This window comes from Lycium ferocissimum, chromosome 4 (assembly GCF_029784015.1).
Source record: "Lycium ferocissimum isolate CSIRO_LF1 chromosome 4, AGI_CSIRO_Lferr_CH_V1, whole genome shotgun sequence".
NCBI lineage: Eukaryota > Viridiplantae > Streptophyta > Magnoliopsida > Solanales > Solanaceae > Lycium > Lycium ferocissimum.
Window position 1 is genome coordinate 32085865 of NC_081345.1, and position 13880 is coordinate 32099744.

At 33.4% G+C, this 13880-nt stretch overlaps 1 protein-coding gene and 1 long non-coding RNA gene across 2 annotated transcripts; both read left to right on the forward strand.

Moving 5' to 3' along the window:
* Positions 1-340: 340 nt before the first annotated feature.
* Positions 341-817, forward strand: LOC132053945 (uncharacterized). The gene has a single exon (XM_059446035.1). The coding sequence runs from the start codon at positions 341-343 to the stop codon at positions 815-817; it is 477 nt and encodes a 158-aa protein (XP_059302018.1).
* A 4591-nt stretch (positions 818-5408) lies between these two features.
* LOC132052327 (uncharacterized) lies at positions 5409-12361 on the forward strand. The gene is made up of 2 exons (XR_009413975.1): positions 5409-5886; positions 10967-12361. It is a non-coding gene; the product is annotated as an uncharacterized LOC132052327 (long non-coding RNA).
* Positions 12362-13880: the final 1519 nt, after the last annotated feature.

The following is a 13880-nucleotide window of genomic DNA, read 5'->3' on the forward strand; positions in this document are numbered from 1 at the left end:
GTTAATTAATTCATCATGGAGTAATTTTGGCTGAGATTTGATTAAAGAAAATTTTCCACCCAAAGGGGATTATTTTGTTTATATCATTATGTCTCGTGGGAGGTGTGTGACTTAGAAAAGTTTATTTACCCAAAGGAGATAAATTTTTTCGAAGGTTCTTTTGTATCTCATTTTTCTTATATAAATCTCCATGAAAGGGTGCGTGATCAGTTGTGTCTTTGTTTTCTCTACCCAAAGGGGAGTTAATAATTATACAACTACTTGCAAATATTTTGGTGAAAATATATTGCCTTAATTAATCAAGTTGCATTTATTTCAGTCACCTTTACAAAGACCAACAATGTTCTTTGAAATTGAAATCCTGACTGGATCCAATTACAAAAAGTGGAAACGTGATGTGGACTTTGCTTTTGAACTAGTTGAGATTGATATGGTTATTGTAAAAGATGCACCGACAGAACCAACTGAGGAAAGTAATGACGAAGAGAAAAATGAATATGCTAAATGGGAAAGATTGAACAGGTTGTGCTTAAAGGCCTTAAAGAGGTCAATTGCTGAGCATTTACTGGGGTCTCTGCTAGAAACAAATAGCTCCAAGGAGTTTTTTGAAGCTGTCGGTGAGCGTTTTCAAGTTTCTGATAATGCTGAAGCCTCAAGATTGATGGGTGAACTAAGGAACTTAAAGTATGATGAAACAGTGGGAGTCCGTCAGTTTATTTTGAGAATGGTCTTTATGCAGAATAAGTTGAAGAACTTAGATGTGACTCTTCCTGATAGTTTCATTGTTCATGAAGCTCTTTTACAACTTCCGTCATAATTTAGTCGGATATGAGGTCGCTTATAATACAAAGCGACGACCATGGACTATTAATGAGCTCGTTACTAAATGTGATGCGAGAAGCAAAAGTGAAAAAGAGAAAAAGTGACGTCTACTAATGAAAAAGTAGAATCAGCTAACATGGTTTCTCAGGCAAAAACTTATGGTAACAAGTTCAAAGGAAAGAAAAAGTGGCAAGGTCCTAAAAAGACTCAGGCTTTCAAAGGAAATGGTAAAAGTGGAAAACCTAACAACAATGGAAATAAAAAGGTGTTGATGGGAAATGTAATTTTTGTGATAAGAAGGGTCACAAGATAGCAGACTGCTTCAAGTTTAAGGCTTACAAAGAGAAGCAAAAGGTTGATCAAGGTGAGTTTGCTTATGTTTGTTTGGAAGCTAATTTAGCTGATGCACCAAAAGATTCTTGGTGTTTAGATAGTGGTGCTACTATTCATATCGGCCACTTTGTTTTGCGGTAAGAGATCGAGAGGAAGCCAAGTCTAAAGGAAGCAAAAGTTAGAGTTGGAGGATGCACTTTTCTTGACGTCGTGGGTACATTGGGATGTTCTATTTGGAGCTAGATAGTGAATTTGACTTGTTTTGAATAATGTGTTTTATGTTCCAAATTTTGGAAGAAACTTAGTTTCTATTCGGTTGTTGGACAAATTTGGTTATGTTATGAGCATTGGTAATAATAAAGCTGAAATATTCTATGACTCCAAATGTGTTGGTATTTGTCCTTTAGTTGATGGTTTATATAAATTGCCTCTGACTCTTAACTCCTCATTTCATGTTGAAACCGGAAATTCTAACCAGTCTTTAATTAAAGAGAAGTCTCGAATACTTTGGCATAAACGGTTAGGTCATATTTCTAAGGAACGCATTGATAGATTGGTGAAAATCGATATTCTTCCACCTCTTAGTCATGATGACACAGGGTTATGTGTTGATTGTGTTCGTGGTAAGTTGACTAAGCCAGGACAAAGGGTGCAACTCGAAGTCAAGGTCTTTTAGAGATTGTTCATACGGATATCAGTGGGCCATATTCTACTACTTTGTGTGGTAACAGATACTTCATCACATTTATTGATGACTATTCTCGCTATTTTTATCTTTATTTGATTAAGGAGAAGTCTGATTCTCTTGATGTTTTCAAGATTTTTTGGGCTGAAGTTGAGAAGCAATTGGGAAAAGTTATCAAAATTGTGAGATGCGACTGGAGGTGAATATTATGGAGATATACCGAAGCGGTCAACAACTTGGGGCCTTTGTTAAATATCTTCAAGAAAATGGAATAATTGGTCAAGTTACTATGCCTGCAGATCCTGAGCAGAATGGTGTGGCTGAAAGACGTAATCGCACTTTGATGGACATGAAAAAAGTATGATGAGTCGGACGATATGCCGAGTTTCTTTAGGGTGAAGCTTACAAAGCTACCGCTTATATTCTAAATCGGGTTCGAGTAAGGTTGTTCCTAAAACACCATTTGAATTATGGACTAAGCGGGAAACAAGTACGAATCATTTTCGGGTTTGGGGTTGTCTGTAGAAGTTAAAATCTTTGATCGTGAGAAGAATGCGATCAAAAAGTGGAGTCGTTGTTAGTTCATGGGATATCCAGACCATTCAAAAGGCTATAGGTTTTATTGCCCCTCTCGGGGAACTAGAATTGTTGAATCTCGCACGGCTAAGTTTCTGGAGTTAGACTTTGCTGAAGGAAGTAATTCTCGGTCTAATGAGCCAAAGGGGAGCAGTAGCAGTGCACATGATATTGCTCCTATGGCGGTAGAAGATGAGAATGTTCAAGTTGGTGAACCACTTTCTGATGTTTCAGAGATTCCACTCCGAAGATCACAAAGAGATAGAAGGTCCACTATTTCTAGTGATTATCAAGTATATCTTGGTGAGACTGATTATGATATTGGTCAAATTGTGGATCCCGTGACTTTTAAACAAGCTGTTAACAGTCATGAATCAGATAAATGGCTAGATGCCATGAATGATGAAACAAAATCCATGTATGATAATGGTGTTTGGGAAATAGTTGAGTTGCCTCAAGGTAACAAACCTATCAGTTGTAAATGAGTTTATAAAACCAAGAAAGACAGTCGCGGAAATATTGAAAGATTTAAGGCCCGTTTGGTAGCAAAAGGCTTTACTCAGAAAGAAGGCATTGATTATAATGAGACTTTTTCACCTGTGTCTACTAAAGATGCTTTCAGAATTATCATGGCACTGGTGGCTCATTTTGACCTCGAGATCCACCAGATGGATGTCAAGATAGCTTTTCTCAATGGAAATTTGTCCGAGGAGATTTACATAAAACAGCTTGAAGGTTTCGTTAAAAGTGGAAAGGAGCATCTAGTGTGCAAATTGAAGAAGTCTATTTATGGCTTGAAGCAAGCTTCTCGTCAGTGGCATCTCAAGTTTGATAGTGTTGTGTCATCATTTGGTTTCGTGGAAAATAAATTTGATGAATGCGTTTATCTGAAAATCAGTGGAAGCAGATTCATTTTTCTTGTACTTTACGTGGATGACATTCTGCTCGCTAGTTGTGATCATGGATTGCTATATGAAACCAAACAATTTTTATCAAGAAACTTTGAGATGAAAGATCTTGGGGAAGCTTCTTTTGTACTTGGCATAGAGATTCATCGTGATAGATCTCGCAATATTCTTGGGTTGTCTCAGAAGTCCTATATTGATCGAATTCTTTCTAGATTTAATATGCAATCTTGCAAGGCTGGAGATGTACCAGTAGCCAAAGGAGACAAACTAAGCAAGGCGCAATGTCCCAAGAATGATTTGGAGAGAAAAGCTATGGCAGACATTCCTTATGCTAGTGCAGTGGGCAGCTTGATGTATGCACAGGTGTGTACGAGGCCTGACATAGCTTTTGCTGTGAATGTCCTTGGTAGATACTTATCTGATCCTGGTCATGACCATTGGGTTGCAGCCAAGAAGGTCATGAGATATCTTCGAAGACTAAAGACCATATGCGATATATCAAAAGGTTGACGATGTCTTGAAGTTGTTGGTTATTCGGAACGGCGATTTTGGCGGGTGCACAGATGACTATAAATCCACTTCTGGTTACATTTTCACACTTGCTGGTGGTGCCATATCTTGGAAAGTGTTAAGCAGACGTTGGTCACATCTTCTACTATGTGTCTTTGAGTTCGTAGCTTGCTATAGTGCGTCTACACAAGCTGTTTGGCTTCGAAATTTTATTGGAGAACTCAGAGTTGTTGACTCGATTCAGAGACCCATTGTGATGTATTGTGACAACAATGCAGCTGTATTCTTTTCCAAAAATAATAAGCTGAGTAGTGGCACCAAACACATGCAGATTAAGTTCTTGACAGTCAGGGATTTGGTAAGACAAGGAGACATTGTTATACAGAATATTAGGACAGACGCAATGCTAGCTGATCCACTAACTAAGGGTCTCAGGCCCATTGACTTTAAACGTCATATAACTAATATGGGTGTTTTAGAGTCTTTTGATTCTTTGAGTTAGTCGGAGTTTGTAATATTCTGTTATCGTGAACTTTTATTATATGAAATAAAATACGCATTACTTTCATATATTGTGTTATGATTAGCATCATTATTGTTCACATTATTGGTTAGTCACATCATGGTATCTTGAGGTGGAATTTGGTTCACCCAAGAGGTAATTCAGATGTGCAATTATTTGTAACGTTAGTTGCTCTATATTTTGGATGCATTTCGGTAATACGGTATCTTGAGATGAAGTTTGGTTCGTCCAAGAGGGCATCCATTTCTAGTATATGATGCAATTCGGTAATACGGTATCTTGAGGTGAAACTGGTTCGCCCAAGAGGTGCATCATTTATATGCTTTTGTGGCATATGGAGGACTGATACGGTAATAGTGCTTGAGTACATATTCTTGTACATATATATATCACACATGACACTATTCCTTACTACACTGCTAGCTTAGTGATCTTGTTGGCTTAATTGAAAGTATTGTGATTACGAAAGGTCTCCTGTTCCAAAGAATACAAAGACCGCCATAGTACGGTATTTAAGATTGAGGCTAAAAGGTCAATTAAAGTTTATGAATTTGTTTTCTTTTCTTAAATGTGGCCACAAATGTTTTCTTTCATCAACCCGGAAAAATCTCTTTTCAAGAGAGTCAGTTTCTTTTTAAAAAATAAAATAAAGTATTTTTGCTAATGTAGCCCAAGTGGGAGAATGTTAGGAAAATGAGTTTACATTATTTAAAATATTTTCTTTATATTTTAACTATTCCGGGTTGTATCGTAGTCCATAAATGTACGCCCAATCAGAGTGTGATAATTGGTATTGGGCCGTGCACTTTATGTGCTGGTGGGTCTAGTAAGGCGGTGAGTGTAGGCTTAATCAATGAGCGTAATGGGTGGGCATTAGATTTCAATATTGCTGTAGGTCCTCCTATAACCACTATATAAGGCACCTTTAGGCTCTTCTGTGTTATCACTTTAGAGATACATAAAATAGGTGTGAGGTTGTTGTCGTTGATGCCGCCTTAACGAGAAGGGTAATAGAGAGAAGACCTAGTTCGATTCTGCTGTCAATTATGGCTCAAAAGCAGTGCCGTTTCTATCCTACTAATCTCTTATAATTTTGTGTCCTATTATCATGTTTGATTTTGGAATTGTCATGTTAAATATCTTACAATGCAGAAAATAATACATGAATAAATGATCTCTTAACCGGCTACTAAACCACCCCTCAAAGTTATTACTACTATTAGCCAGACTGAGGAAGAGCCAAAATAGCGAATTTGCAACTGTTTGGATAACGTGCTGTATCATCTCTCTAACATAGCTAGCACTATTCCTGTCCGCACAAATTGGGCAACTAACATTCAACATTTCAATTTGCCTTGCTTATTCCGTCTTCACACGGCTCTAACCTGAAATGTACATATCATCAAGAATATATTCCCCTTATAGACATGAAAAAGAACCTTAAGAGAAGAAAGGTACTTACAAAACAAGCTATTTATGTTCACCCCTCATCTTGTGCTGCAGAATGTTAACACACCACTCTTCTTCGGGTAAGGAACTATATATTCCTTCCTCGAAATGAAATGATTATTTATGCAGATTTTTCCTCAGTTCTTTTTTTTTCGTTGTGTGTGTTGAAACGGGTTTGAGCTATACTGGCATTGGGAATGTTAATTTGATTCTCTGTTAGTGAATCTAAACTTTATTCAACCCACAGAAGTGTCTTGAAATGTTGACTGGTGATGACCAATACCAAGATTGTTGCTAGTATAATCTAATTATCCTTTTTAGAAAGAAAGAAGAAAAAGAAAAAAGAAATTGTTATAGTGTCTAATGAATCAATAACAGTGAAATTCCACCGCTACACGTTGAGAAGTGTAACTAATATAAATTCAAGGAGTAACGGAATTAGAATTTTCACTAAAAAAAATGTTAAAATATATATAATAAAAAAAATGCATGAAAAGCTAAATGAATTCGATATATAATATATATAAAGATTATCTACAGAGTTTAATTTTCAAGCGAAAATATTGAAGAAGAATAAGTTTAACTTTTGTACATTCACAATATTGGTGCGATTTTGTTTTTAACACTATCAAATCAAATTACAAATACGAATATTCCTTAACAAGTATAATTAGTTATTTAAACAAATATAAGAAAAGTTATTTATTACTTATGCCCATCCCTTAATGGAGTATTGGCTTCCCATTTAGACAAAAAGAGACAGCTGGACGAGCTTTCTTCCACCAGAAAATCATATCTGATTTTCATCCTCAAACAAGATCACTCATCTAGATAAGAAAGATGTACATTTTTTCTACTACATAGAAGAGTGGTGAGTGGGAAGGCCAAGGGTAAAGTGGTCATTTCAAACAGAAATTTAAGAATCAATCGCATATCTCTAGGTAGGGGTGGGTGTTCGGTTTTTTGGTTCAGTTTTATCAAACTTCGGTTTAGCTATTTCGGGTTCGATTTTTTGAAGGTGGACATCGAACACCGAACCCAACTAGTTCGGTTCGGTTCTTTCGGTTTCGGTTTTTTAAAGTTCGGTTCGGTTCGGTTTCGGTTTTTTAAAGTTCGGTTCAGTTCGGTTTCGGTTTTTTCAATTCGGTTTTTTTGATATAATATTAGAAGCGATTATTGACACTAATTCATATTCTCAAAAGCATAAAACATAAAGGCGATAAATTGAAATCGAAATCAAACAAACGAGGATACGGAAAACTATAATCATGATATAGGATTACTAGGTGTTATATACATGTAAGTAAGAATAATTAAGAAAACACGTAAAGGACGTACATTAATCCAAAGACACATCCTGAATTCTTTCTTTGTTAAGGATATTTAATTTTCTCAATTGAAGTGAAAAATTAGGGATACAAATGCAAAAGAAGACTTATTACAATTGGGTTTATTTTGCTTTAAACTTAATTGACCTGGACTATTTTAATTTTTTTTTTTTTGGTTAATGTATTAAATTTCGGTGCGCGTTCGGTTTTTCGGTTCGGTTTTATCAAACTTCGGTTCGACTATTTCGGTTTTGGTTTTTTTACGGTGGACACCAAACACCAAACCAAACTAGTTCGGTTCGGTTTGTTGAAGTTTCAGTTCGATTTTTCGGTATTTATGCCCAGCCCTATCTCTAGGTATATATATTTAGCATATTCTGCGTGTACATTTTAACTGATTTGACATAAAAACCAACTATCTTTCAAAGAATTTCAATTCATTCTCATACCACCTCTTTCTAGCTGACACATGTTTTTAGTGGGCCCATCGATCTCTTTATGATTGTGACCGACAACTTTTTGTAGTAACTTATTCAACTTTAGTCCAATAAAAATTTTAAGTTGTTAACTTCTTTTAAGATATCTTTTTCCCAGCTACCAAAACATTTTACAAAGAAAAACTATTAACTCATTTTGTAAACGTTTTGTGATTAATAAAAAAAATCGTTGTAAAAACTGATATTTCTATAGTTGTATACCAAATATTTTACAGGTTGATCATCAACATTGGAGTTCTCATTTCCTCACTCCATTATTAGGGCCAATTTTGGACCCCTCTCTCAAGTATATCCCAAATAAAAAATGTTATATTTCTATCGTTTCAATTTATACGATGATATTTGACTCGATATAGAAGTTAACAAATGAAGAAATTTTTTTAAAATTTTTATTTTAAAATAAGAGATAGATATTTGCGTCACTATAAATTATCTCATTATAGAAAAATATAATTTTTTTTGATACTGACTAAAAAGAAAAATACCTCTTAAATTAGGACGGAGGAAGTAGTATGTAATTTTAAATATTTTAAAATATTTAATTCGAACCCACTTCATAACTTTCGAAAGTTTATAATTTCTCTATTTACTTGAATTATTTTGAATATATGACATGACAAGTAATGTTTATTTGATAATAGAACTAAATTTAACATATATTAAACAATTTTTCAAATTTTATCACTGTTACATGCATAGTTGGAAATAAAAGATGTGACTTAGATTTCACCTAATAACTAAAATAATGAATTTTTAACTTAAACTATAATAAAAAACAAAACACTCAATGTACTTGATATATTTAGGCCTTTTTTTTTTTTTTTATAGTTAATCCAAAGAAGATTAGCACATGAAGTATCATAAACATTCATTTTTATTTCTTTTCTACAGGTAATTAATTTATCTTTAGGTGCTTTTACTTTTTTTTTTTTTAACTTCTACAGACAATATAATATAATAATAAAGAGGGTAACATATACCCCAACAAACAAACAAAACTATTTTGAAAATCTAACGATAAATTTCGTTGATATTATTATATTGTAGAATTGAAGTGAGGAACTTTTAATAAAATATACAAAGGCAAGTAAAAGGTAAGTAAATCGTACATTCTCTTCATATATTTTCAATAAATATAAGAAAATTATTTTAAAATGATAATGGAAATTTTATAAATATTCATTTTTATTTCTTTTCTATAGATGATTAATTTATCTTTAGGTGCCTTTACTCTTCTTCTTCTTCTTCTTCTTCTTCTTCTTCTTCTTCTTCTTCTTTTTTAACTTCTACGGACAATATAATATAATAACAAAGAGGGTAACATATACCCCAACAAACAAAAACTCTATTTTGAAAATTTAACGGTTAGTTGATTGTACAAGGTTTTTTTTTTCTTTGAACAAATTAAATGAAAATCCAAGGTGAATAATTAAAGAACTTAGAAAAATTAATTTCTTTTGTTCTTCGAGATATATGAAATCACTAACTATAGATTAACTTTTAATTGTTTAATGCATATTATGTTAATCACATTTGATTATACAACAAATAGAATAATTGATAAAAACTTTTTACATAGACCAAACAAAAATACAATAATGTAAAGATTATTAACCAACTTATTTTTATATATAATATTTTTACTTGATGAGAACTTTCTTATAGTGTATTAATTGAGTAAATATGAACTAGAAATTTGCCTATGCTAAAAGAACACAAAAAGAAAAGGAGAGGGAAAAGCAATATTTATCTGTTAAATGAGCAAAAAGTGCAGTAATATAGTAAGTTATTTTTTTTTTTAAACCAGAAATTATACGTATTAAGTCACTTCTATTAATATATATAAAGGAATATTGTACCCTTCAAAATGAGATTTTCTAACACAAATTCAAATTAATATGATTTCAAAGCAGGTATCAAATATTTCCTCTGTCACAAAAAATTGTCCTTTTTTTTTTATCCATGACAAAAAAATTATCCCCTTTCTATATTTAGAAATAATTTAACTTTATAAGATGATTTATAATCACAAATATATCTAAAACTTATTTTGGATCACATATTTTAAAAAAAATCTTTTATTTTTTAAATTTTGTGCTAAATTAAAAGAGAATAATTTTTTTAGGACGAAGAGAGTACCAGGTTAAAAAATAAATATTTTGGATATCAAAATCATTGGCCTATGCTATGCACTGGCAAACCTTATCCAGTATTCTCTAGAAACACTTACGATGGAACAACAATAGGTTAGTGATATGATGGAGCGGTCATAATACGAGGTTACAGCTTTCGACTAGTGATTGGCTAATCACATTACGTACATGAACGTAGAATTCTCCTCTTGTACTAGTTTGATGATTTGACATGTGGGCACATATAATTATTTCTTGTCCTTATCTTTTCAAATGTTGAGGAACTTCAAAGTTTCCAAACATGAAACGATCTCGTAACACTTTGTGTTGTGGCATTAGGATGCGTTGTTGAAAATTTATATGAATTTGAAGGGATTAAGGTTATTCATGAGATAAAAAAAAAAATTATGCTCATAAATTTGACAATTTTAATATCGTTAGATATATTTTGATGTGATATTTTCTTTAAAGTGAAACATTTTTATAAAATGTTTGATAGATATAATTTTATATAGTTATTAATATTACTATTTCCGGATATGCTTTAAATTATATATGAGGAAGTTTATTTTTAAAATGTTTGATTGATATAATTTTATATAGTTATTAATATTACTATTTCCAGATATGCTTTAAATTATATATGTATGAGGAAGTTTATAAATAGGATACTTTTTATTGTATAGATAGAAATTTTTTCTCATAAGACAAGAAGGTCATGTTTTTACCGTTTTGAGAATTAATAGTTCAAAAATTTATACTTTTAATATTAGGATGGGAAAATTAGAATTCAATAAAATTACATAGAAGTTAATAAATAGTCACGAGTATTATTTTATTGTTAATTGGAAAATACTAATTTATTGTGCAATGTAAAGTATAATATTTTATATTACCTATACCTTATATGTATCCACTCCTACGCCTAATGTATCTATAGATATATATCCATGTCTGTGAATTACATCAAAAGTTAGGCAAGCCTAGAATAGAAAGGTAAATGGATATACTATCAAGCCATTTATTGCCTCAACCATACGATGGCTGAACTCCCTGCACTATTACAGGGTTTAAAATTAGCTTGTGACAAGAACTATACTCCTGTGGAATTGGAAACATGGAATTGGAAACATACTCAGTGGAAGTACTCCATTTACTACATAAACCACGACCTATTTTTGCTGATATTTTAAATTCTTGCAGGTCGCTTTTGAGGAGGTTGGGGACTCCAGCAGTGCGACATAGTTTCAGGCAAGGTAACAAAGTAGGAGATAGACTGTCCAAGCAGGGTTTAAAGTATGGAACTTATGATCAACCATCTGTTTTGCTATCACCTCCCACAAGCGTCACCAACTTTTTGGAAGCTGATAAGCAAGGAGTGACGACTCCAAAATTAGTATCTATATCATCGTGTAATAGCTTAGCTAGTTTAGGCAATCTAAGTGTTTTAGCTATCAATGATGGCACGTCTGTTACTAGTTCATCTTATGTAACTACCTAGTATTAATAAAATATCCGTTCAACCAAAAAAAAAAAAAAAAAAAGAAAAAAAAAAAGAAAGGTAAATGGATAGGTTTTAGCTCTTACACGTGGCATATTTAGTGAATGATCATACTATGAGGTGATCGTAGAACTATTTGAGGTTTCTTTATTTGGAGAGATAAGGAATTCTCTTTAAAACAAAAAAAAAATAAAAAAATGAACAAGTTGCTGCAACTTGATTTCTATTTTCTTTAAGGCAGCAACGATGGTGAGATCCCATCTTGGGAATAGATAATTCTCTTATGCCAAAGGCAAGTGGGGAACCACCTAACAATCCAAACATTCTTATCTTTGGGAGGACATATTTTTTGGATACATACATACGTTTTATACATTTGCATCAAACTATTTGAGGAAAATTCTCTCTCTTTCTTGTTCTTTTTGCTAAAGTAGTGTAGTGCAGTAAGTTTTACTCTACATGGATTTTGGTTCAAGAGTTTTTATGGTAATCTCAACTCCGAGTTTGATACGGTTATCTCTCCGTCAATTTCTTGATTGTAACATTGGTTTCATCCGAACCAAGCAAGTCCGAGAATACTTTGTGGTGATGGTGAAGTAAGATATCAGGAAGCTTTTATGAAGGCGACACAAGTGCTATTCCTCATCTACGACTTTTTATGGGCTCGTATGAGCGTTTGAGGCACGTAATTGTTAGGAACTCGCGGGACGGTGATAGGAAGCCGTGAGTTCGGATTGTGGTGGTTATGTAAACTGATTAAGAGATGTTTTTATGTTGTTTGGAGGTTGGTGGGGGTTTGGTAGGTCATTTAGAGCTTGTTGGTAGTTGAAAGGAGGTCGAGTGTGGAGTACACCATTGTACATAGCTTCGGGAGCTCGTCGCTCTTTGATTGCTTGACGATAGTGTTGGTATAGTTGTGGTATATTATTGGGTTGTTGGTTATGTTGATATTAGCTGCCTTAAACTGGTTAAACGTTTATCGGAGGGATTGACTCGTTGTAGTCATTCAAAGATGGATTTGAGGTACGTGAGGCTATTCCTTGACTCACCGGTACGGCATGACGTGTATTTATTGTTTCCTACATGAATCATGAAGCGTAGAGTTTATAAGTGTGTTAACTCAATGTTACAAGCCTTATGAGTTTTTTTAAGAAATGTTATATGTCCATGCTTAGCTGTGCTCAAGCGTTTCACTCATAGAGTCTAGTTCTAAATTGTTATGGTGATTATAGTCTCCCTCAAGTAAGGTAACGTTGATAGCCTACAAGTATATCGAAGGAGATTATAGAGCGTTATCAAAAATGAATGGCGCTAAAGATAAATGATGCCAAGCGGCCAATGTCTAAGAAGTTGTCACGGAAGAGAGCGTAAGGTAAGATGAACAGATTAGCATAACTCATATTGTCCTATTGAGTATAAGTTACTGAATATAGGAAGGTCCTTGATGAGATTATTAGTTGTTAGAATATAAACCCATAAGCTTATTACTTATTGATTGACGCTTTCATATTAGCAGTCAAATGAGCTAGATATATCACATGGTTTACAGAAAGAAAGAGTCACATAACCTCTAGAATCAGATCTTTAAAGTTCTAATAAGGATAGTTATAAGTTCATAACGTAATCATAAACCTTCTTAATGATAGAGTGAGTAGGACATGAATAAGAAGGTAGTAAGTTGCTTAATAAGGATTGTAAGTTCTTAACTATAGCAAGTTACTTACAGCTTATGAGCTTGTGGATAAGATTCTTAACTTATTGTTGTTGACTGATACTCATATGATTGTTATGAATCTTGATAGTGTTTCACACATGCATTCATGCAAACATATATATATTTGGATCAGGTTGCACGCCGCAATATATATATATATAGGCGGACTCACCTTGAAGGGCGGGGGCGACACGTGCCCCCCGTAACTTCAAAAAAAACCCTATATACATATATTTATATAGCTTGAAAAACTATCATATATTCTAAAAAGAACCCCTCAAACATAATTGCTAAAGTATCTCAGTTGGTAGGAGTGCCCCTGAGCTGATGCTAATCGGTCGCGACCCGAGTTCGAATCTTGGCTCCTACAGTTATTATTTTTTAAAATTTGTGCAGTAAACTGCTATAAAAACCTGAGTTAATGCATATTTTATTGTTTAGAAATCTTTTTATTGTTTAGCCCCCCTCCCGTTTTACTTTTTCATTAAATCCCTCCCCCCAAAAGCCCCAATTCGAAAGATCTTTTCTCACTTCCCACTCATTTTTTCCCAACGTAATAAGCAAAAAGAAACTCCTTTGGATCTCTCCATTCTCAAACCCTTCTTCCATTCTTCCATTATCAAGCTTCTCACAAATCACTAAGTTAGGAACGTCACCCACAGTCGAATCTATTGTCGTTATTCATTAATTTCTCCGGCAATCGAATTCGAACCAACGATCGGACTTCTATACGGTAAAGCTTCCCCTTCTTTTTTAGTGATTAATATAGATTACTTATTATATAACTATATAATAGTATTTAATTACTAGGGATTGAGGAATACATAACTTTATAGATTTAATTAAATTAAAAATTGTATTATCTTATACTAAGCCCTAAAATCTTATCATATTCTTAAATT